General features: G+C 55.6%; 1 protein-coding gene across 5 annotated transcripts in view; it reads left to right on the plus strand.

Annotated features, from left to right (window-relative positions):
• Positions 1-1,119: 1,119 nt before the first annotated feature.
• Positions 1,120-24,837, plus strand: part of USP36 (ubiquitin specific peptidase 36) — a 31,698-nt gene continuing 7,980 nt past the window's right edge. Inside the window, exons 1-13 of one of the 5 annotated variants that reach the window (XM_039859131.1) lie at positions 1,120-1,281; positions 7,230-7,354; positions 8,967-9,228; positions 9,665-9,886; positions 12,464-12,574; positions 13,246-13,348; positions 17,001-17,068; positions 17,572-17,642; positions 18,193-18,275; positions 19,576-19,687; positions 21,502-21,642; positions 21,873-21,973; positions 22,715-22,853. In XM_039859131.1, the coding sequence (XP_039715065.1) occupies positions 8,976-9,228; positions 9,665-9,886; positions 12,464-12,574; positions 13,246-13,348; positions 17,001-17,068; positions 17,572-17,642; positions 18,193-18,275; positions 19,576-19,687; positions 21,502-21,642; positions 21,873-21,973; positions 22,715-22,853 (1,404 nt within the window). In that variant the 5' untranslated portion in view covers positions 1,120-1,281; positions 7,230-7,354; positions 8,967-8,975. Of the gene's footprint in view, positions 1,282-4,978; positions 5,234-5,742; positions 6,539-7,229; positions 7,355-8,966; positions 9,229-9,664; positions 9,887-12,463; positions 12,575-13,245; positions 13,349-17,000; positions 17,069-17,571; positions 17,643-18,192; positions 18,276-19,575; positions 19,688-21,501; positions 21,643-21,872; positions 21,974-22,714; positions 22,854-24,837 lie in introns of those variants that run through there. The other 4 variants (XM_039859129.1, XM_039859128.1, XM_039859130.1 and 1 more) reach the window with 4 other exon arrangements.

Consider the following 24,837-nt stretch of genomic DNA (forward strand, 5'->3'; position numbering starts at 1 on the left):
GCACATTTGGGGTCTCGGCAAACAACACACCAGGCAATTGCTACCCATTTTCTTTATTTTAGGTATTTAGGTCAAACGTGACTTTTTAGAGACACTTCTCTTAGTGGACATGTTCACATGTACACGAAAATGAGAGAATGGTATAACAAACTCCACACACAAGTTTTCTCGATCTCTGCAAACAATTTTAAGTCAGTTTGAAGGTCCACATATGGGGCGACCGGATTGTTGGGTAGACTATTCTAGCAGACACCATTGTTTGCCCCTCAGTCTTGCTCACTCTGTGAAAGAAAAAATGGGGACAACCGAGGACAGTCCGGCTCTCTTGTCAGGACACCCGAAGACACACGTGGGTTCAAAGTGGAAACGCAGCAGAGGGCCTCGCAGGACCCGAGTCGGAGGGACCGCGGGAAGCGGGCGCGGGAGCTACCAGGACCGGCCGGAATACTTTGGAAGTGTGCGTTAGCACTGTCTTCCCCTCCTGACTTCCAGTAGATGTGTTTACCTGATCTACCTTAAAAAAAAGCAACTGCGGAGTTACAGAGACTTCGCTAGGGTTTTATTACAGGCGATTTGCTGTTTCCCTAGGTTTTGCATTAAAACTTTGACGTTCGCGAACAGGCCTACCTCCAGCCTCAGGTTCAAGCTTTGGTGACCCACAGCGCACTTTGTCATGTGCAGGCGCCTCGAATCATCTCGTGGTGAAAGACGGTGCTTTGATTTGGGGAAATCATTTAACTTTAATTATAGTTTTTCTCCTCCAAGAAACAAATTGCGGGGCGGGGGTGGGGCGGGGGAAGACATTCAGAAACAGTGAGCTCAGTCTGGACGCTTTTCACGCTGCCATGACCGGGAGAAATGTTTCATTCCAGTTAAAACCCAAACTTGAGACAGACCCGGAGTCTGCAGACGGTGCTGTGGCTGGTCACGGAGAGGGAGGGCGGGTGTTAGGAGGATTTGCGGATGGGACCCAGGACGGGGCACAGAAGTGATGCCGCATCCATGTTACCTAGAAATAAAGAAAGCTCAGAGTTTTAAGTCTTGCTCCGCCCCTTCAAGCGGAGTCAAGGGCGGGGGTCCACCAGGAGCAAGATTCCAGCTAGAGAGCTGGTTAGAGACTTGACCTCGAGGTCCTGATGGGTGACGGTCACTCCAGACTCCCAGAAGGAAAGCAAGTGTTCAGCATCAACACACCTTGAGGCCCGTGAGCCATTCCCACCAGGGGATGGGGGCCCCTCCCGAAATCTACCTTCCCGGACACCGACTCGGAAAGCGGACCCGGTAAGCCGGCTTCCGGGGGAGCACAGTCTACGGCCTGCTGTGGTGAGTCTTTGTCGCATGCAAGTCCTGACCATTTCATGATCTGTCCCCCAGCCCAGGGGACTCTGCTCCTAAGCTCCCACGGGCAGCCGCGTAGGACCCTCAACACCTCTAGTCATTCCAATTTTAGCTAATGCTCACTGCACAGCAGCACCGGCGCTCAGGGTTTGACCTAGGTTATCTCATTTAATGTTTAACAACTCTGAGAAATCGGTCGTCTTATCTTCCCTATTGGACAGATAAGGAACCTGAGGTGTGCGAGGTCGAGTTACCTGGCCACCAAGCCAGTGAGCCCTGGAGCTGGGATTTGAACCCCAGCAGGGGCGGACTCCCAGGCCCAGCTCTTCGGTGGCACCTGCTCCTGCCCTCCTCCCTTGGCATCTCTAAGGCCCACAGCCTGGCACAGAGATGCGGCTTATGGGGAAGCAGCTTACCCTCCACAGATCGGATCGTCCCCCGCCCAGCGGCAGGTGGGGACACTGCCTGACATTGCACACAGATGAATAAGATGTACAACTGGCCCTTAAGAGTCATGGTGGGAGGGGGAGGAGTCCAGAGAGCATTCCAACTGAATGTTTAAGTGGAATGTGCGGGCCAGCCCCAGGCAGTACCAGCCTCATGGCATGGATGGAAGGAATCCAGGAAGATTTCTCAGAGGAGGTGAGGCCAAAGGTGGTGGTTGAAGGGCCACTGGGAGGGCGCTCAGATTCACTCTGCTGAAGGATCTAGGGCAGGGAGTGGCTGGTGATAAGGGGAGAAAGGCAGGCAGGAGCTGGTCCCCAAGGGCCATTAGAGACCCAGCTGAGGAGCTTGGCTTTCCCATCAGCATGGGGGACAGCATCGGTTCCAGACATGTGCATGATATGTGTAGATAGGCCTTTTACCTATATTATTCCATTTGACAGTTTGGGCAATGCAGGAAAAGATGGAGAAAGGCTTTCCCTGGGCAATTGGATGAAGGGGAGGGAATAGTTGGAGGAATATTTGAGAGGTATAATTAGCAAAATTAGTTAACTGGTGATTTACACGGGGTAAAGGAGAGAGAGGAGCCCAAAATGCTGGCCGGGCAAGTGGATGTGGGGGTTTCTATCAGTCCAGGTCCAACCAGGAAAACCCAAACCACTCAGCCTTTAAAATGAGGGGTTAACGTGGGGGTGGAAATGACAAGGGGAAAATTCTGAGGTGTTCTAAATTAAATTACAGCAGCTGGAGAGTAAGAAAAGAGACAGAGCTGTTCGTCTGTTCATGGCTGCGGGCCAGCTCCCGGATGACTGCTCACATTCCCTGTACGTCTGCTAGAGGTTCAGATTAATCTCCAGGTGGCTACCTCCGCAGATTATCCCAGCCGGGCACCATGAACTCGGGGAGCCTCTCTTTTCTCGGACTCTGCTATCCCAGAGCCGGCCCCGCTTCACCTTCTCCCCCGCTTTGCCTATAGCTCATGTACATTCTTTCTGATGGCTCCTTTCTTTCTTCCCCCTCCCCGCTACTTGGAGTATAAAAGTGCTTGCAAAGTCCGAGACGATGGACAAGTACGTCTTCCGCCTAGCCATGCTGCAGGTGGGTGGACTCACCTCAAGACTGGTCTTCTTTTTGGCTAGCATTTTTGGCTCGATAAAACCTTTCTTCACATACTATGGCCGGGGGCCACAGTATGCCCCTCTGGGCGGAGCAAGGATTTGGTGTCAGTGCCAGCACAGCAGCCCCAGTGGGCAAGGGGCTGAGGAGGAGAGGCAGCTTAGGGGAGGCCGGCGATGCGCCCTTTCTGGGCATGGTGAGATTGAAGTGCTCGTGGGGAGATGTCCAGGAGGCACCAGTGGACCCACGGTTCCGAAGATCAGGGAGAGAGGTCTGCATCCTGCATCTGCACATTTGGAATTTGCCAGCCTACGTGGTGACAGCAATGGATGTGCTCATAGGGTGAGCCTTGTGTTAAACATTCAAGTTAGTTTCCCAAATGGTTGCATCGCTTTACACCCCCAGGCGTCTTATACAGGGGCTGTATTCCCTCTCTCCAACATCTAGTCGTCTGATTTTAGCTGTTCTAGAGGGTGTGAAATGTGCCTCGTGGTGGTTTTACTCTGCACATCTCAGGCGGCCTTCGGTAGGACTTTTATGTGGTCCAGGTGAGCATACTCCAGACAGTCCACTCCGAAGGCTTCTGTGAGGGAATCTGAAGGGGAAACCGGGTGAGGCGGGACGGTGGGTGGCCAAGGCCTCCTCCCAACATCTAGGCCTCGGTTTACATTCTCAAGCAGCATGCAGGCCTTTCAGGCAATTCCTTTGTCATCTCATAAGAATTTGCGGGTTACCTCTGAGAGCCTGCGCTGAAGGTGTGAACTGGGAGCTTGACAGAAACATGGGTTTAAACCCTCAGGTCACTGCTTGCTCGCTGGCATCCTGAACACTCAAGTTTTCTTCATCTGTAAAACAGGAACAGGGTCTTTTTGTAGGGCTGCCACGAGGATTCAATCAGGTAATGTTGGTAAAGTGGCCATCTCAGGATTTGGCACGTATGAGGTCAGCAACAGAAGCGGATGCCATTGGTTTCATTACGGGGAGAATTAAATTTCGGATGAGAAAAATGGGGTCTGGGTTAGTTAAAAGAAGAGTCCCCAAAAACCCTGCTAACTAGGACAGAGTTGGAATAAACCCCTTCTCCTCATTCTCCTGCTTGTCCCGTCACCCGCCCACCCCCACTTTTTTTAATCCCTCACTTCCAATACATTGTATCAGGCCTGGAACGGGTACGTCATTCTTGGAATCATTCATTGTTTTAGGGCAGGGAGCCAATTCACACAAGGACAAATCTCAACCTCAAGTTTAGTCATGGATTCTCACAAGGAATAGGCTCCTACGGTTTTGTTTGTTCATTTTCTTTTTCAAAAACACACCAGGACTCACGTAATTAACAAGGTGACTTTTGTTCCAATCACGCCCATTCTCTCTCTCCATCGCCATTCCCCACTTGGAGGGTGGGAGACGTGAAGACAGAGACACAGCAGATAGGGACCTGTGCGCAAAGCTTTGCCTTTGGGGAAAAGTCAGGTTTCCACCCTTTGCTTCTGTGAGAATACCACCAGAGGTCAGGCTAGAAACGACGCTCTCTCCACCTGCCAGAAGCCAACAAAGCTGCTTCAGGTGAAAGGCATTTTAAAAAATATTACAAAAGCAATGCTGTTTGCAAGCACTCAACCAGAGCCTTAACGTAGTCATCATGGGATGCCGCTTTTGGGCGGGGGGCGCTGAGAATTGCGCAGAGCCCGCAGATACTTTTTGCTCGGTTCCCCCAACTTTACTGGGTCGGCTGCCCTGATCACCTGCGGCCTATGTTTTGGTGACAAAATGCCCTAGGGGGTGAGACCCAGCCCTCGGTGCCACTGCCCGGCGGCAGGCGAGAACGAGGTGCAGCCACACGCCGCCCCAGGTGCGCCGACCGCCCGCACCCCGCGCGCCGGACGGAAGTGCGCGCCCCACGTGCTCTGCAGGAACTGGCCCGGCGCCGGCCCAGGGGGCGGGGCGTCTCCGGCTCTGCGTGTTTGCGTCATCGCGTAAGCTGGCGGGGCCGCGGGCTGGAGGTGACGTTTCCGGCGCGTAAAGGAGCTGTGGGCGGGCCCAGAGAGTAGGGCCGGAGCCGGGCCCGCCTCTTAAAGCCGCAGGGGCCTTTATGAGTTCTGCAGCTCCGGCCTTTGGCCGCGGCGCCTTTAAGTGTCGCCGTGACACGTGTGTGAGGCGCCGAGGGCCCGGATGGTGAGTGTGCGGGGCCCGGGCCGAACAGACGCCAGCGCCGCGGGCTGCAGCGGGCCGGCCGGGACCCGGTAGGCTGGGGCCGGGTCTGGACGGCGCGCTGCCCAGGAGAAGGCTTCGCGTCCAGCCGCGGGGAGGGCTTGCGCCGGGCCTGGGAAGCGGGAAGGTGCGGCTGGACGCGGGCGCACCCCGGGGCGCTCCAGGGAAACGTGGGCGCGTGTCCGTAGGGCTCCGGGGTTCACCGGGAGGGCTTAAGAGCACGCGAGCGGCTCGGGGGTCCGCGGGGAGGGCCCGGGGCCGCGCCGTCTGCCGTGGGTCCAGGGGTCCACGGGGAGGCCCGGGGAGAGTGCGCTCTGACCTGTCCTAGGTCCGCTCTGCTGCCCCCCGCGAACCCCGACCGGCGGTGGAGAGGAGAGCTGCCCTACTGGAGCCCAGGCCGCGGAGGGGGCAGTGGTCTGTGTGGATGTTGGGTGCAGTCGTTACGCACAGAAGCATCCTTTACGCAGGAGCCAGACTTTCTCTGGAATGGCCTAATCAGGAACAGAGTGTTCTGTTTGGGACCGGAGCTGAGCTCCGGTGTTTCCTTTTAGTAAGCGCTGTGGGAAAGGCTCACCCCTGGAGAAGGTAACTTCCCTCATGGTCATTGTCACGGTCGTGGTCGATGTGAGTGGGTAACCGGGTACAAGATGTGAGTTTTTAAATGCCCGTTGCTTTTGTCGGGCGCTGTTCCGTCCCCCCGCCCCGGGGTCTTAGGAGCCAGAGTAGCGTCCTAAAACAGACTTTCTCTAAGGGATGCCGTGAATAGGTCTCCAAGGAGGGCACGCTCAGTTTCCTCTCTCCTGGCTGGGGACTCAGCGCTGCGGAAGAGCCCGGAGGCCCCCCTCTAAAAGCACCTCCGGGGGCCCCAGCTCTGTCCATCTGAGGCTCCTCCCCTCAGCACGTGGTTGACCCTGTGAGTCTTTGGTGCAGTTTATCTTGGAAAAGGGAGGAGGGAAAGAGAAAGCGCCTGAATGGAATGGTATTCGTTTTGTGGAACCTATGTTGGAGCACTCTTGGAGACAGAAAAATACATGGCTAGGTGGAGCCTCTCACCTGGACCATGAGGAATAGAATGGAGAGAGCATCCTTCTGGTCTTGAAGAGTGTGTTATCAAGTGAGGATGTCAAGGGCTTGCCGACGATGCAAGGCCATTTTTCTTTGGATTTCTCCACCTCAGAGAGAAATCATTTTTAGGTTACTGCTTAATATTTCAGGTGAAATTGGTGACACAGAGGTTGATCTCTATCAGAGCAGGAGAAATATGTTCAAAATGTCCGACTCCACGTGGAGGGGTGGGCTATGGGATAGGTATTATATAAGTTACGTATCTTGAATTAACTTGGGTTAACTGTCCCAAGTTCTGTTTATCCCCTGTCTGCCGGGTCCCCACACACTCTCCTGTGGGCCCACGTCCTCACTTGTCCACAGCAAGGTGAGTCTTGCTACAGCGGCGCCATCGTAGGGAGTTTTGTTGTTGTTTGGGTGTTGATGAGCTTTTACTTGCGGGTGTCAGACACGCGGCATCTGACACTTGCTGTGAAGTGTGCAGCTCGATCCCGCATGGAGAGCTCTGGCCCCGCAGAGGGAACGGTGTGGATCACGGGGTCGTTCTCTCCACGTTGTGTATGTTGAACATTGTCACAGCAAAAAGTTTTCAAGTACTTGAATTTTATGTCGTCATAGTGATTGTGGGTGGTAATCAAAGACACGAGTCCACGCTGAGCAAAGTGAAAATTTGGCAGCTTTTATTGCTCCCTCGGAGGAGTTTAAAACTCCCCTTGGGGGAGTTTTACTGGTTTGTGAAATCTGAAAGTCGGAGATCATCTGTTGCCTCTTACTCTTCGGAATGCACTTGGGGCTGGCGTCGACTGGGGAGTGTGGGGAGACTTCTGTTCACCGGCTTTGTCACTGGCGTGAAGGTTCGGATACAGGGCACACGGCCGTGTTTTCATGTCATGCCCGTTGCAATAATTTGTAGCTAATTAGCTCAGTCTCCTCCCAGCTCTTCCCAGAAGCGCACTGTCCGTATTTTCGGCCTTAACGCCGGCTGCTCCCGGCAGAGTGGGGCCGATGAGACCGCGGGAGGAGAGCTGGCCTCACATGGTGCTCTGTTCACCCCACAGGTTTGACACCCATTCTGGACGACACGCTCTCGGCTTTGGTGACCTCTCGGGCCACACCCACGCGGTCTGACCAGGAACGCGACCCCATGCTGCAGCAGCCCTGCACCCAAGTCCCCACGTCCCAGGTGAGCCGTGCGGGCTTCTGTGCTTCCGTTCATTCCTGCCGGTCACCTGCACGTGGCCCGGCAGTGAGTGTGCAGTGGCGAGAACGCATAGGTAATTTCTCCCGGGAGAGGTGCTTTTGCATCCTCAAGTCGAAGAACTCGTGCTCGCTTTTTAAAAATAAAGTTTACGTTTCTGTTCTTTACAGACATTTTTATAGACAAAGAAACTTGATCTATGTATGGCATTAGATGCTTCATAACAATAAATTGGGTTTAAGAAGAGGTGCCAGAGGTGGTCCGTTCACTAGAGCAGGGGTCTGGGGGACAGCTGACTAGTTGGTTCTCCTGTGGCAGGCTGGATGCTGGATACCCAAGGGAGTCATTGTTTTTCTGATAAGAGCGAGCCGTTTAAGGAACCTGGTTTTCTAACTGTGACTCAAATAGTCCTTGAGCTTTGGCAGTGGGTGGGGAAGAGAAGAGGTAGAGACAGTGTCGCTGGCAGAGGGGATGGGGGTTTCCCGCTGGCTGCAGATTCTGCTCTGCACCCCCAGCCTCGGCCCTGTAGCCAGCACCCAGCACCACCCAGTGCTCCCGCCCCCTTAATTTCACAACCATCGACTTCTCAGCCACCTTCGGCTGTTTCTGTCCGTATTTTACAGAGAACAGGAGACCTGTGACAGTCACAGTGATTGTCTCTGGCGTTTGCGTACAGCCAGTAGCTGATGGAACAGCTCAGGCCTGCCGCGCTCCAGAGCCCAGAGCTGCCACTTCCCCGCTTTGCTCAAGTTCAGGCGTCTCGTCCTGTCCCTGTCCTCTCTCGTCTCCCTCCCTGTTAAAAGTAATCTGCACATGCACTGTCCAGTAACGCGAGCCACAAAAGTAATTTAAAATGTCACGGTAGCCACGTTAAAAAATAAAAAGCGGAAGAAATTAATTTTCACAATCTATTTTATTCACCCCAATATATGTGAAATATTTCAGCTCGTAACCCATCTAAAAACTATTGAGATTTTTAAAGTCCTCATACTAAGCCTCTGAAATCTGGCGTGAGTCCCGCGTTTCCAGCACGCCGCAGTCTGGACCAGCCTCGTCCTCGTGCTCGGCAGTCACGTGCAGCCCGTGGCTTTCGGTTTGGGGAGTGGGGTCCGGGACAGACGCCCGCTTCTCCTCTGTCTGCACTGCCTCCTTTGTGACATGGATTCGTGTGTGTGACCAGCGTGTGTTCCGAGCATCGGCATTTCCCCGGTTTTGAGCAGACGTTAGGATCACGTGGTCACCTTCGGACTAAAATCGCACCAGCACAGCGCCCGCAGTCCCATAGGAGAGGTGCGTGCCGCGGGCCGACCTGCGTCTCGGCTGCCGTCCTGTCTGCCCAGCGCTGCTCACGGCCCCTGGTCTTTGGGAGAAGCGCGGACTCTGCTGCGTCCGAGCGCTTACTGTTGAGATTTTTTAAATCCTCATCCTGAGTTTTTTTTAGTATTTCACACTTGCTTTGCAGGGTTGGCCGCCGATCCGGAGAAGGTTTTACAGCGGCGCCCCTCCGTAATGAATGAGCACAGGGGTTTTTTAAAGGAGCGGTGCATTGTTCTGGGACCCGGTTCCCGTCACTCTCTGTCCCTTCTCGTCCCCACAGTGATGCACCATGCCAATAGTCGATAAGTTAAAGGAGGCCCTGAAGCCCAGCCGCAAGGACTCGGCCGACGATGGAGAGCTGGGGAAGCTGCTGGCCGCCTCCGCCAAGAAGGTCCTTTTGCAGAAGATCGAGTTCGAGCCTGCCAGCAAGAGCTTCTCCTATCAGCTGGAGTCCTTGAAGAGCAAATATGTGCTGCTGAACCCCAGAGTGGAGGGAGCCGGCCGCCACAGGGGCGGGGATGAGCCCCAGGCCAGGAGACCGGGTACGGGCTCCCGGCTCGCTGGCGGAAAGGGCCTCGCCGTGTGGTCACCAAGTGGGCGGGCGAAACGTTGAACGATTAGCTGGGGCAAAACCAGAATGCGGTCAAGTGTGAGCTTTTTCTGGGGTCCATGGACTTCAGTTGTCGAAGTAACGATATGGGGTTGGTCAGAGAGCTGCATCCTTAGGTGTCTTTGGCACGTGTGTGTTTCATAGGATCAGAAGCGGGACTTGGAAACGAGAGAGAGGGGAGCGGGCTGCGGGGTGACGGGCTTCCTGCCGGGCTTCCTGGGAACCGCCAGTGCAAGGGCAGCAGGTGTCCTTCCGTGCCGTGTCCTGAGCGGGTGCCCGCCAAGCACGTGAGCCAGCGGTCGCTCCCTGTCACCTGGCTGCGTGTAGACTCACGTCGTCCGCTTTGCCCCCCTGCCCCTTTCTCTCAGGCGGCGAGCACGTGAACGAGAGCAGGGGCGATGGCGTCCCCGCCCCACAGAAAGTGCTCTTCCCCCTGGAGCGGCTGTCCCTGAAGTGGGAGCGCGTGTACCGCGTGGGAGCCGGTCTGCACAACCTGGGCAACACGTGCTTCCTCAACTCCACCGTGCAGTGCCTGACCTACACGCCACCCCTGGCCGGCTACCTGCTCTCCAAGGAGCATTCCCGCAGCTGTGAGTGAGAGCCCGCGCGTGGCACGGGGTGGCCCTGTGCGCAGGGCGGGGACGCCACCCAGGGAGACGCCCCGTGCGCCCCGGCGTCGCCTCCCTCTGCCTGGAGCAGATTTAGGAGTGGCGTTCATTACACGCAGTGACCGATCAAACCTAAGGGCGCGTTTTACCCACTGCGGGGCAGGCTACGGAAGTGGTCACGCAGGTAGAGCAGTGGTCTCGACTTTTCCAAAAGTGCTTATCCAAACAGGAAAGAGGGACTTCAAAGGGAACCTCCAAAATAAGCATGTTCAGTTACCGTACACGTCTATCGGCCAGTGTTTATGCACGTTGGGAAACAGGCCCCAAAGTAGAAATTTAAAACAAAAATAAAGATGAAGTAAAATATAACTTATGAAAACTGGAGAAAGTAGAATAAAGTCTGAATAGGCCTTCCACTGTCCCTCCCACAAAGCCATCGTGCCGTCCCCCTCACGGTGCTGGCGTGAAGCTGAGGCCTAGAGTGAGACCCGGCACACGCGATCACTGTGACCGCCCTAACGGGTTAAAAGGGAAAGGTCACCTGGAGATAGGTGTCCCCCCAAAATTTATGATAAACTCTTAGCAGAATAGCAATGGAGGGGAGTTTTCTTACCTCAATAAAGGGTGCCTCTCAGAAACTACAGAACAGCATTCTCAAAGGGGCCTTGGAAACGTTCCCTGTAAGGAGTGGAATGGGGGCGGCCGCGACCACCGCTCCCGTTGATCACGTGACGGTCCTGGCCGGAGCAGCGACTCGGGAGGAAAGGATAAGGCTACCCCTCAAAGATGGTGCTCCTGCTCAGAAAGGCAAGAGGCTCAATAGACAGATTAGAAAGTTGGCAACGTGGCTAGACACGTGACATCAGCAGACAAAAAATCGAATTTCTCCGCACCAAACAAGGACTTATAAAAGTTTTTTTGCTATTATGAAACAATGTTTCAGAGCAGTAACAATGATGAAGTATCTGGACCTAAATTTACCAAGGTGTGTGTGCGGACGGTGGTGGAAGGCTGTTAGCTGGTAACCTACACACGTGGGGCGGGGGTCAGCATCATGAAATGTCAGTTCTCCCCACATTAGATTAGAGAGTGACGTAGCCACAGCTGATTTTAAAATTTACACGGAAAAGCAAAGCAGAGGGCCGAAAATCGCCAGGACGGTTCTGAAGAAGAGTCCGAGGGGAGAGATGCTCCGCCAACCACGGTCTTCACGTGCGGTTGCAGAGGTCAAGATGCTGTGGTGCTGGCTCAGGGGACAGATGACCCCCAGACGAGAGCAGAGCCCAGAAACCAGCGTTTGGAAATGGAGTGTTACGTACCAGGTTTTCACATACACGTGTTTTCCATTTTAAACAAACAACTTAAAATAACTTGGGTTTACATATGAAAAAGGGAAATAGGGTCCCCGTTTCACAGCAGACACGCACGTAAAGGATTGAAAACTATCAAATAAAACGGCGCTTCCATAGCAAATGTGGGCAAATGTCTCTGACCTTGGGATGGCAGGTTTCTTAAACAAGACTCAAAGTGCTGACCATAACAGACAAAACTGATCAGCTGTGTTCAAATTAAAGACTCTCGTTCATGAAAAAACAGAAAATTCAAAGATGGTTGGGGACTGCGAACTGGGAGAAGGAAGCTGGGACACACGGACGACGGCTGGTGCCAAGAGTCACTGAAGAACCCCAAAACGAGGAAGAGACAGTAAGGAGTTAAAAATCGACACATCACAGCTCTTTACAGAAGAGCCTCATGGCTGGGGCGGGTAGGGTTGGTGCTCAGCCTGCCAGGCGTGCTTTGGCGACCAGGGAAGTGCCACAGGACCCCGTGCGCCTGCCGTCCCCTCCGTGATCAGCGAAGACGCAGAAGTCCGGCGTGCGGAGGGTTGAGAGTCTTCGCGTGCCGCTGGCCTGTCCTGATGCGACACCGGGCCCTCGAACCGGAATCGCACCCTTTCCCGTGATGTCGGCGTCGGTAAGGCGCCCCGGGACCCGAACTCTCGTCCGGTCAGTTAGCCTACCGTAAAGGGGTTTGGGTGCGCATCGCCCTTTTGCTTAGTCTCTCATCCTGACCACGTGGAAGACTCACTCTGGAAAACAATCTGACGTCTTTGGAATCCACCCAGCGATTCTGCAGAAAAACTCCGACGCGTGCGGGAAACCTGCACTACAGCGTCCACAGCTGAACGCGTAAGCGCAGGCGCCTGCCGGCAGACCGGACGCGGGACGCCGGGCAGGCCGGGGTGGGGCGCGGCCGCCACGCAGAACGGCCACAGCTCTGAGCAGTCCCGGGGGGATTCCTGTTGATAGTCGACAAACGGGACCGTTCTGTGTTGGGCATATGTGTTAAAACTTAAGCCGTGATTTTTAAAAATTGGTAAATAAAAATCAGGAAATCGGGGCAGGAGCAGAGGTGGGGAGGTGGGAGCAGCACAGAGGACGGTCCCCGGCGGTCACCGCGCCGCTCTGGGCCTGGGCCTGCTCAGCTGCCCTCGGGGTCCCGCTCTGGCACGTGGCCTCCGGGAAGCGCCGCCCTCACTCCCGCCCGCCCCGCCCGCAGGCCGCCAGGGGAGCTTCTGCATGCTGTGCCTCATGCAGAACCACATCGTCCAGGCCTTCGCCAACAGCGGCAACGCCATCAAGCCCGTGTCCTTCATCCGGGATCTGAAAAGTAAGAGCGAGTTCCTTGTCGCCTGCTGCTACACGTGCGCTGTGCGGCGGGCGCTGGGAGCTGGTGCGGGGGGAGATGAAGTCGGGAGCAGTCCCAGGAGCCCCAAGACTTGGTAGCACTAAGTGGCGCGTGTGGCCGTACAGACCGAAGGCGTGGTTAGGAACCGCGCCGGGCCGGGCTCCGGGCTCTGTGGGAAAGGCCTTGTGGGGGGCCTGCCGTGAAGAAGCCGTGGGTGGGGCCAGGCTGGGGGTGTTGCAGAGGTCAGGGGAGCGGGATGGGAACGGGGTGCCAGCGGGGTGAGGAAGGCGTGCAGGCCCTTGCCGGCATCCCAGGAGCTGGCTTCCCTTCCGCTCAGCAGAGGAGCTAGGCCAGCCGGTGTCTGACACCTGTGATGTCATTGTGGTCACCTGCGTTCAGTGCCGGTCCCTGGAGACTCGCTCCTCAGTGGACTTCGCAGTCGAGGTGCCCGGTGCTCCGAGGCGGGGCCGCTTTGCCGTTGAGTCCAGAGGGTCTCGCTGAGGGTATTGCTGCTGTGCACAGTCACGAGTGGACGGTGGCAGTTTGCACAGAGCCCACTGCGGACGCCGGGTCAGCCGGGTGGCGGTGACCAGGGCAGGCGGTTGCGGAGGCGGGAGCCCCCCCTCAGGTGTGATGCTGCTTCTTTCCCCTAGAGATCGCCCGGCACTTCCGCTTCGGGAGCCAGGAGGATGCGCACGAGTTCCTGCGGTACACCATCGACGCCATGCAGAAGGCTTGCCTGAGCGGCTGTGCCAAGTAGGGTCGCAGCGCCCTCCCCGACTTCCCTCCACTGACCTCCGCATCCGGGCCCTTGACCTGCTGGCCCTTGGACAAGGGGTGGCCCTCGCCACCTGGGAAAGGCCTCCTGCCCCCTTCTCATAGCCTGGGGCGGTGGCAGCACCAGGCGGTGGTGGTCATGCTCTGTCCGGGGACTTGTGGACAGAAAAGGCTTTAGCAGGCCTCTCTGAGGGCCTTTGCTGTTGACGTGGACATTTCTCGTCTTTTTAAAGCCACCGCCTCACATTGATACAGAGGCTGGGCCGCTAGGAATTGGCAAGCCTTTACGAAAGAGCTTGAAAGCGTGCAGGAGAATTTGAGAGCAGGAGGTTAGCGATTTTGGTAATTTCACTGCCCAGCTACCGTTCCGTAATTTCAGATTTGAAAGCATGAACACGTGACACGTTGACGACATGTTCCCTTTCGTGAACCAGTTACTGTCAGGAAGGTTTTTGTGTCATTCCTGGGTTTGTGGGTTCAGACAGGAAAAGACAGGCAGGAAGTGTCCCCCGCCTCATGGCCGTTGCCTGAGCTCCGAGTGGAGCTGCCCCTCGGCTCTGCAGACACCGCGTACGACTCACGGAGCCCTTCTGGAATGGCCTTCGGAAAGGTGGCCGAGTTGCAGCAGGCTCACGGGAGAGCCTGTTTCAGTGGACGAGGTCCTCAGAGATAAGCCTGGAAAGCGGCCCGGGGCGCCCTGGGCGCCGTCCCCTCGCTGCGCTGGGGTCTCTGGCCTGGTCAGCCGTTCTCCCCCGTCCCTGCAGGGGCCGAGGCCTCCCTCCTGCCAGGCGGGTCCTGGCTCTGACCCGCCCACGCACTGTCCACAGTCACTCATCCGTTGGGCGGACCGCCCCCTGGGGGAGGGTTAAGATGTGGCCCCTGAGTTTGAGGAGCTCGGAGTGTAACCGGGGGAGACGGGTAACCCCTTGGCAGCCACGCCGTCACCATAGTAAGTGCTGCAGTGGAGGGACGGGGAAGCACCCCCGGGAGCATCATGCTGCTCCCCCGTAGGAGTGACCCCGGCTTAGAGCTTGCGGAATGTGGCCGGGCCGCGGGGCCTGCAGAAGCAAGTGGTGGTGGGGGGGGTGACCTCCCTGCTCTGCAGGTGAGTGTGGCATGTCTCAGTGGTTCCCAGCCCTGGTCCAGGGTGGAGTCACCTGGGTGCTCTTAGGACAATGACTGACCCCGTGCCAGGCTGATGAGCCACACTCCGGAGGTGGGAGAATTCAGGAGGGATGGGCTGGGGGTGGAGTGGATAGGTTTGGGTTTGGGCCTGAGGGAGGGGAGGAGCCCAGGTTCTTGGTCCGGGCAGGGTAGGTGGTGACGGGCCATCCCTACAGGGCACCGAGGTGGGCAGACCCTGGTAGAAGGGTGAGGGCGTCAGACGTCAGGTGGGGCAGGCGTGGCCGGGCACGGTGCTGGGGACTGGGATGCTCGCCGGCCACCTGCCCATGGGACAGCTGTCACTGGTCTGCAGTGACATGAGAGACGGTGAGAATGGCACACAGGCCGGCCTTCCAACAGCAACTTGTCAGTTTGCCGTGCAGGCGGAGGGGCCTTTTTGTGTTTGACTTTCGCTGGTGGTTTTCACGTGAACGTGTGAGCAGGGCGTAGAATTTCTTCCTCGTGAGGCTTCCTGACGTTTTCTTTGTGAGTTTCCCGTGCAGTTGAGACGGCGCACACTCGTGTCGTGGGGCGGGGTTCCGAGTGTGTCTCTGTGAGGTCCGCAGTCGATCGTGTCTTCCCTGGCCCTGCTTCCTCTCGCTCCCCTGGGTTCCGCCGAGAATGGCGTGTGCCTGTCACCTGCGTCTCCGGTGGCTGCTGCTTTAAGGAAGGTGCTGTGGTCGGACACTCATATCCCTCACAACTTCACTTGGTTGATATTACAAAGTGCCCTTTGTCACAGTTGATGCTTTGGGGCTCGGGTTCTGCTGTGCCCCCATCGGGGTGCGGCCTGCTCGCCGAGGTTCCCGATGGCCATCGCGCACTGAGGCCCCTCGCTCTGGGCCTGTCTCCAGTTCCGTCCTGCTCTGTGAGCCAGATCGAAGGACCGTTTCTTTTATGGGCAAGTTCAGCCCTTTCACATTTACCGTTATGACTGAAGTTTGGTCTTGACCTCGCCGAATCGTTTTGTTTTGTAATTATCGCATAGAGCGTATGGGCTGTTTCGTTCTCTGAGTTTTGTTTATTGTGAACGTCCGTTCCAGGTTTAGGAAGAGCTGTAGGTTTCTGCGGGCGCCCTTCATACGCCCTTGGCACGCCCTTGGCCCTCGGTTTTTGATGGTGTCCTTTGCCTCCTCCCTCCTTTCTGCTCTTAAACCTTGGTTGTGTTATTTCCTATTTTGTTGGAACGTAACAAGATTTGTACATTCTCCTCCCGCCTTCGTCCCCCCCTTTGCTTCCTTCTTAGCCCCCCGGCCGCCCTGGGCTGGGCTTGGAAGCCTGAGGTAGCAGTTGATCTTTTCACTTCAGGGTCTTTTTAAAATCTTTAGAGTCCGATGGTTTCACTAGGAACATCTTGGATTAACTGTCGTTGGCCGCCTCCCCCGGCGATCTGCTCCCTGAGTGACAGAGGGTGAATCTCTGCGTAGGTCGACTCGAGGCGTGTGGACAGAAGAACGTTCTCACCCCGAGGTTCATGACCTCGGGGACGTGCATGGCCGTTACTCTCGCTGCTTCTCGTTAAAGGCCGTTTTTTACCTCCCGGAAATTTTTCTCACGCGCTAGTTGTCTGTGTTGTCTGATTATTGTGCTTTATTTTTTCGGAGTCTTCGACTCTTAGCTGCCTTCATTTCAGCTACTTCCTCTCCAGCTCGCCCCGACCTGGAGTCACCCCGGTTGCTCCCCACCTCGCCGCGCCCTCACCGCGATTTTATCTGAAAGTCTTCTCGGCTGGGCGCCCTGTAATTTAGCCTTCACGTCCGAACTGATTATGCCTTTGTTTTCCACGTCTTTCCTGAGTTCAATCAACTTTCTCTTTTTTTTGCTCCATTTTATTTTTAGTTTTAAATTTTCTCCTTCGCGGTGGTTTTTCTGTCCCCATCCGGAATTCGGCTGGGAGTTTTGTGTTGAGCTTTGCTTCTGCTTCGTGCTTGTTTCCCGGGGGCCGATTGTCATCAGATGAGGCGCTCGGTCCTCATTCGCTCTTTTCTCCTGTGAGCGCCTTTGCCAGGGTTTACGCCGCTTCTGTTTCTCTCACAGATTTGGTGACTTGCCCAGCTCTTGCCCCAGGTGTCCCCTTCTGCCAGCCCCACTTGTCACCAGATACGAGGCTGGCGCATGTGACAGCCAGTGGAGAGGTAGCGGTGACCGTGCAGGCCTGAGGCGGGCCGAGCTGGAGAGGTGGCGGGGTGGGCATCTGTCATCGAGACGGGGAGCTGCTCAGGCCTTTAATTTCTGGGAAGCGGGGGCGAGGTTGCCCGCCGAGAGGCACCGAGGGGCCCTGTCGGGGAGAGTGCCGTGGGGAGACCACCGGGCACGGCCGGGGTCCTGCCGAGATGCGGGGCGAGGGCGTCGGACGTGCGGCCGTGTCGCTGCACCAGTAATGACGTGCGAGGGCCCCGGGTGGGGTTGCTGGCCCCGCTTTGCTGTGTCCTGTCATTCGCGTGACGGCTTGTGGCCTCCTTCCCAGGTTGGATCGTCAGACGCAGGCTACTACTTTGGTCCATCAAATTTTTGGCGGCTATCTCAGATCGCGTGGTAAGTGGAGACGTTTTCTCTACCCCTTCTCGTGTCAAGGATTAGAACTTTAACCGGGAAATGCTAGGGAGTGGCCCGGGCCGGGGCGCTTCCCTGGGCCGGCCCACAGGCCTCGAGCCTGGTCGCTGACGCGCACCCTGGCCCGTGCTCTGGCCGCTGGGCACACCGCCCCCGGCAGGAAGTTTGGAGCCTGACGCCCGGCACGTGGGCAGTGAAGGCGGCATTATGTTTCCTCCGACTCCCTTAGTCCCTCAGACGTGGCCGCTGGGCAGGACATGCCTAGGGAGGCCGTGGGTCCGTCAGGGGACATGTCCCGTCCCGGGCAGCGCTGGTTTGGACATGTTGCTCCTTGTGGACTCTGGGTGTCCGTGACCTCTCTCCCGATGCTGGGCTCTCGGGGGACTGGCTTGCTGAGAGTGACCTCCCCGTTCTAGAACTTGGTCACCTGGGGGAGGCACGCGGGACCACCAGTGCCCGCTCACTGCCTCTTCGTTCCGTTGCAGTGAAGTGCTCGGTGTGCAGGAGCGTCTCGGACACCTACGACCCCTACCTGGACGTGGCGCTGGAGATCCGGGTACGGACCACGGCTGTGTTTGCGTTAGGATGGGGAGAGCGGAGGGCGAAAACCCCAAACCCCAGGAACCCGGGAGGCCGTGTTACCCAATTAGATAAGGAAAGAGATACTTAGACTCCTACTGCCTTGAAGTAGGAGCCACCATTTTCGAATTTTTCTTCCTCGCCGTTTGCCCGTGCGCATTCTTTTCATTTAAAAAGTAGAGATGAAATGCAGTTTGTGTCCCGAGGTAGCGAGTGACAGCCCTGTCCCTGTAGCCTGCGGCTTGGCGCAGACCCGGCTGCAGCCTGGAAACGCGCGGCGCAGTCCGGCAGGCCTCCCGTGTCCGTGACCCACGTCCCCCCATCAGTGAAGAAGGCGGACGGCCTGCCCCCCCGTTTCTTTGCGATCTGTCTCAGTCCCAGAAGGTGGCGGCTAGTGGGGCAGTTTTTATGTGAGTGAGGTTTTGCGATTTGCTGCCTCAGCCTGAAAAAGACCTTCCGTTTGGCATTTCTCGAGTCAGCCTTTTTCTTCTGCTGTTTATTTTATTCTGCGTTTTTGTCCTTCTCAGCAAGCTGCAAACATTGTGCGTGCTCTGGAACTCTTTGTGAAGCCAGATGTCCTCAGTGGAGAGAACGCCTACATGTGTGCCAAGTAAGTTTGGTTTCGCTCGTGGCAGAGGGGCCAGAAAGACGCAGAACAAGCGACCTGACCTGTGCGACTCTGCTGCGTGTTGTCCCTTCCCTTCCCTTCCCCCGTGCTCAGAGGCGACCCTGTTCACCTGTCTCGGGTACCAGATCTCTGTCTTAAAACTGAACACCTCTAAACCACACGCATGGAGTGTCAGCCATGGTTTTCGTAGCTGACGTGTACACAGCACTTACCGTGTGCTGGTCGCCGTTCCAAGTGCCTCACGGGCGTTCACTGGCGAAGTAGGTGCTGGAATTATCCCCATTTCACAGGATGGAAACTCGAGGCACAGAGAGGGGCCGTGTTGGACGCGGCCGTCTGCTGCAGAGCCCGTGCTCCAGCCACCCTGCCGTCCTGCCTCTTAGATGAGCATGTTCTGCCGCTTCCGTTTCTTACGTTTTCTACGTTTCTCCCTTTGAGCAGATGTAGCTCTGACCTCACACTCTTCAGGGTTGCACAGAATGAGTGTACGTGCGTATTACTTTATATTTAGGCCGTTTAGAGCTGAAAAGAATATTTCTCTTAATTGTGTTTTTTAGGTTTATTATTCTATGCCCAAACACTATCTTTTACTTCTCTCTAACTCCATCCCCTTAGCCCTAGGAGCTGTCCCCTGAGCCCTAGCAGCTGTCCCCTAGCTGTCCCCCGAGCCCTAGGAGCTGTCCCCTCGAGCTGTCCCCTAGAGCTGTCCACCTGTCCCTGAGCCCTAGCAGCTCCCCCCTGGCCCTAGGGAGTGGGCCCCTGTCAAGCTGTCCCCCCAGCTCCCAGGGAGCTGTCCCCTAGCTGGAGCTGTCCCCCAGGGCCCCAGCAGCTGTCCCCGTAGCTCTAGGAGCTGTCCCCTGAGCTCTAGGAGCTGTCCCCCGAGCCCTAGGAGCTGTTCCCTTAGCTCTAGGAGCTGTCCACCTGGCCTCTGCCCCGACCCCTTCGTTGTGCTGTCTTCTGGCCTCCCTCACAGTGACTTCCTGCCTCTCCGTCACTTGGCCACATCAGCTCTAATTTGTTCTTTCTCCGTAATCTCAAAGGTGCTTTTCATGCATCTTGGTCTCTTCGCTGGGAAAGAACTTTATTTTTGCTCTAGAATCCCCAGCTCTTCTCTCGTCGTCTCTCTGTGGCAGCTTCCCCTCGACGTGACTGCTGGGGATGCAGGGGCCACAGGTCGCATTGCAGGAGACCCCGTTGCTGGCAGCCCTGCTGTTATTAAGCCGGTGTGGGGACACTCTCTCGGAGTAGGAGCTGACGCCTTTCCCGCTCCCCTTCCTCCCAGGTGCAAGAAGAAAGTCCCCGCCAGCAAGCGCTTCACCATCCACCGCACGTCTAACGTCCTCACGCTGTCCCTCAAGCGCTTTGCCAACTTCAGCGGGGGCAAGATCACCAAGGTGCGTGCTCGCCTGGTGTCCGGGCCCGCCGCGTGGCTGCCCTCTCAAGAGCAGGTTCCACCCTCCTTGGAGCCAGCACGTTCGCCGTGGAGGTCGGGGGCCCAGGAATGCGTGTTCTCGCGAAACACCCAAGTGTCGTGCACAGTCACATCCAAGAACCGCGGTCCTTCTGGCTTTTCCCCCAGCCTCTGCCTGGGCGTGGGGTGTGCCTGATGTGGAAGGTCAGGGTTCCCTTAAGAGTAAGTGCGACGAGCACCAGGCCGTGAGGCTCTCGTCCACCATGTCCTGTTCCGTGTGTCAGTCAGGTGCAGTTCCATGCTGTGGCTTCTCGTGGAACGTAGGGCGGAAATTCACTTTGTGTCATAGAGGTCTAGGGATCTGTTCTCAGGTGTTGGAGCCTCATTATGTGGTTTGGGGCAGGGCACCTGTCTGAGCCTCAGTTTCCCCACGGGCCGTGCTCCGCAGAGCGTTGATACTGCATCTGGGAAGAAAGTGCTCCGTGCTCGCCTGAGCTCAGGAACTGGCAAGCTGCAGTTAAGCGGTTTCATTGCAGGCCTTCTCAGAGCCTTCGTTTGTCTATGTTGCGTTTTGGATCTCCCAGAGGGGAATTTATTATGAAGAATTTTCAAACTTAATTGTTTGGGGAGTCATTCGTTCATTGCTTTTACTAATAGTTAACGAGCCTACGTTGCACTGTGCCACGTGAGGCACCGGGGGTCCGTGGGACATAATCAGTGGTGAACGTGATCACGAGGGCGGATCTGCCCCAGGGACTCACGTGTCACCCTGACGTCTCCTGGGACTACTTTTCCATCGGAACAGTTTGAGAATCGCTGGTCTGATTTGGGGGGCCCCCGATGTAGCAAGATTGCCCCGAAGCTCGTGAGCCTGTTGGGTATATTGGCTTCTGAGATTTTGAGTTGGTCGGTAGAATGGAAAAGATACGTAGGTAAATATCACAAGAAGCAGCCAGACGCAAAAAGTCCATTCTGTGTGATTCTCGTGTGGCGCTCGGGGACAGGCAGAACTCGTGAAGGGCGGTAGGAGTCAGCGGTGGATGCTCGGGGTGGATGCTCCTACGGGGACGTGAGGGCATTTTCTGGGTCGATGTCTGTATGTTGGTAGGGCTGTCAGTCGCTGACAGTATGCACTTGTCAGGTTTATTAAACAGGTCACCTGGGGGCCACACGTTTCACATTACGTAAATTACACTTTATTAAACAAGTCTGTGTGTACAGGCAGAAATGCAGATAGGTTATATCTCCTGTCGTCCCAGCAAAGGTAATTTTCGAAAAGATTTTCCTATGAGAGATGGTCAGTTTCTGAAATGAATTTTGGCCTGACCTTTGTCCTGATGCACTCCATCAAAACGTAACTTCCTCTGACCATTGGCCGTACGGAGTCAGCACCTTTCTTCCTGAAGGCCTAAACCTGGCATTCTCTCCCCGTTCCCCCCTGCCACGTTCCTGTGAGGGGAGGGGAAGAAAGCGGGTTATTCCACTCACTTCACACGCAGAACCCAGGAGTGAGCGAGCCGACGGGACACGTGGCAGAGGCGAGAACGGACCGGCCACGAGCCGCTCACTGGGGCAGCTCAGCAGTTACTTGTGGAGGCCGACGTGGGAGAGGCCCCTTCTCTGCCTCTCGTCCCTGGCCCCGGTCGAGTGAGACCCCTGCCGGGCCAGGCTGGGGGCCCAGGCGTCCCACACCGTTAAAGGGCCGAGCGTGTCCTTTCTGTAGTGTGGATGGAGAGCGCCAACTGCCCCTCGCTCTCGAAGGTGACTCAGTTGCCGTTGTCTCGGCTCCTCGTGCAGGACGTGGGCTATCCGGAGTTCCTGAACATCCGTCCGTACATGTCGCAGAGCAGCGGCGAGCCCGTCATGTACGGGCTGTACGCCGTCCTGGTCCACTCGGGCTACAGCTGCCACGCCGGGCACTACTACTGCTACGTGAAGGTCAGTGGCTCCCGCCGCGTGGGGGGCAGGTGTGCGCTGCGGTGTGCGCCAGTCCAGCTGTGGCCGCTGCGGTGATGGCTCTGTGGGAATCAGCGGCACACTGTAGTGAGTCGGGTCCTAGTGCTCCTGGACGTGCGCGACAAGTAGCAGCAGATTTTTTATGCTTTTTTTTTTTTAAAAAACAATGTGAGGATTGCGGAATGTTTGGTTTTCATGTCGTCGTCCCCCAGGCAAGCAACGGACAGTGGTATCAGATGAACGACTCGTTGGTCAACTCCAGCAACATCAAGGTGGTTCTGAACCAGCAGGCCTACGTGCTCTTCTACCTGCGGTAAGTCGCGGTGCCCGCCACTGTCCCCTCTGCCCTTCCCCGCGTGTGTCCCCGTCCTTCGCGGGAGGGGGCCGGGCTTCCGGGCGGGAAGCCAGCCGCCGTGGCAGTGGACCAGGGCGCGCCCTCTGATGTCTCAGAGGCTGCCCGGACGGCTGTCACACGGAAGCCGGAGCGGGCCGGGCAGGTCAGAGCAGCTTCCCTCTGCCCCATGTCGAGGTGACTGCACGTCCATGGGAAAGTCACGTGTTGTTTTACCGTCTCCAAGCTCACGTGTTGGAAGGTAGCTCACCTCGCTCTGGGCAGAGCGGTCACGAGGCCACGAGGGCGGAGACTGCAGCAGGGCACCTTCGGAGGACGCCTTTTCCTGGCCCTGGTTGTCACCGACCCCGGGGTTGGAGAGCTGGGGGCGGGAGGCGTCTTTGCTGCTTCGCACGCTTTCTACCGAATAAGGCGTTTGCGGCGTCTTTGGCTTTCTGACAAATTGAGAATCCGTGACTCTGACTCTGGTTTGCTCCACGTGTAAGGAGCGACTTCTGAGGCTACGGAACAACGTGCCGCGGGTTTGAGGGCACAGCGAGGTTTCAGAGAAGCCCGTCAGGGCGGTCGGGGTTTCTGCCGTTTGAACGTTTTTAACGGAATCATAACCTTGACTTTATCGCGATTCCTTTTCACGCTCCCTTTCTGTAAAGCATTCGTGGCTTTAGTGAGAGGATCCCCTGACCTGTCGTCTTCCTTGCACAGAATTCCAGGCTCCAAGAAGAGTCCCGAGGGCTCCGTGTCCAGGCCGGTCTCCTCCCTGTGCAGCCGCCCTGCCATGGTTCCGGACCACGGCAGGAGGAGCGTCGCCAATGGGGCTGTTTCGTCCCCGCTGGCTGGAAAGGTGCGTCTTTGAAAGGATCGGTGTCGACTCGGCAGACCCGCGTGCCTGTGCCTCTCGGGGCCATGGAGGCCCCCCGATCTCTTAGTGGGGGTCGCTCAGCCCAACGGCAGAGTGCAGACGGTTCGCCCCTTTCATTCTACGTTCTCCGTTAAATTTGCTATCAGCTGACATCGGGTGAGCAGGAAGAGGGGACAGCGACGAGAAAACCTGACCCAGCAAGTCAAGACTTTAAGTCACAGTGTGTCCCTTAGACCAGCTACCATGCAGGAGTGCGGTGACACATTCACCGAGCAAACCCTTGACCTTAAGCGTCTGGGAAAAAATATTTTTTCCTCAGAGTTTAATCCTGACAATGTGAGTGGTTTGCTAATTTCCTGATTTTGATCAGTCCTGAGAGCACATTAAGAGAACGTTCTTGTTCTTGGGATGTACACAGATGTATTTAGGGGTGAAAGGGTATCACATCCAAAATTTACTCAAATGGTTGGAAAGAGAGATTATCATATATATAATGTAAAACGTTAACAGGAAATACCCTTGAAGTTATTTTTGTGTGTTTTTGAAATTTTCTGGTAAAAAAATTGAGCTCAGTTTTACGAACAAAGTAATGAGCAGTTCCCTTATTACGGCACAGTTTATAATTCAGAAATAGCTCGGTCCTTCTCTTACTGCTGCTGTGACCCTTTCCCTACAATTGAAGATCAAATCCAAGTGCAAGCTGCCAGGGCTCTTCAGGGTCTGCAGGGGTCACTTACGCACATCTTCCACCACTTGAGAAACGGAGCTGAAACAAGCATTAGCGTCAGCGTGGCAATGAAAAGCCTGACCTCGTGTGGACCGTGGCCTAGACCGGGACAGTTGGAAGCCTCGGGTCCTGCTCAGAGGACATCGTGGGCAGTGTCGTGACTGCAGGTGACCAGGGCACAGAGAGGACCCCTGTGGCACCCACCACAAGGCCACTTCACTTACCACGTACATTTTCATTGCAAAATTAACTCCAGGCACAGTGTGATTGCACAAGTCGTTCTACTTGGAATCACATCGTGTAGGTTCCGTGTGCGTGGTGGTGCGTGGACGCTCGACCAGTGAAAGGTTTCGCAGTGCAGTGGGAAGACAGGATCTTTAGAAAGAGCGTCAAAGAATAAATTACTTTAAAACGTAGGGAGAAACACAAAAACCTGAAGAAAATAGAAGTGAATTCTTAGTAAAACTCTGGAAGAAGGAAGACTCTGAAAGCTTAAAATTGAGAGAGAGAACAAAAACAAATTATAAGTGGTCTAAATGAAAACTTTGAATTTTCTTTGAATTTTTGTACGTGAACTATTACAAATAAAAAAGTTTCTAAAAATATTTGCAACAAATGTAACAAAAAGTTAACATTTGTAACACACAAGGGACTCATTCAAGTAATTTAAAATCACACTGTTGCCTGTGTAAAGGGTATGAATGTTAAAGTGAGGAGAGCCAAAAATAGTACCAAATTAGCAAGTATTTTGAAAAAGAAATACTCGCTGATAAGAGTTTAGTGAATGTAGCGAGTCAGTATGCGTCAGGGTTCATGAAAATAGTCATAGCCCAGTCATTCCATTTTTTTAAATTAAATGAAATACTAATACAGAAAACAAGTTCATCTTTTCTGATTGTTCATTCAACAAATAGTTTTTAAAGAGGGACTCTGCAAAATCTCTAACTTGTCGGGAGGGCGATAACCGTAAACAGTCCACGGTCACGCCCGGGGGCATTTAAATGCAGAGTAACTGGTTTAGATGCAGTTGTAATGAGCTCCCGAGGAGGGAGGATGAGGCCCTTAGTGTGGGATGGTCCCTTTCAGCGACAGCCAGAGACACTGCAGCTTGTGTAAACTCGCTACAACAAGGCGGTTGCTAGTCAGATTTAAAGACCTTCTCTGGGAGCTGTAACGAGAAAGCGCTCTAGACGATGGGGTTCAGATGAAACTGATTCCCCCGTGCCGACCAAAACCAGC

Source organism: Pteropus medius, unplaced genomic scaffold, assembly GCF_902729225.1.
Source record: "Pteropus medius unplaced genomic scaffold, Ma_sr-lr_union100, whole genome shotgun sequence".
Taxonomy (NCBI): Eukaryota; Metazoa; Chordata; class Mammalia; order Chiroptera; family Pteropodidae; genus Pteropus; species Pteropus medius.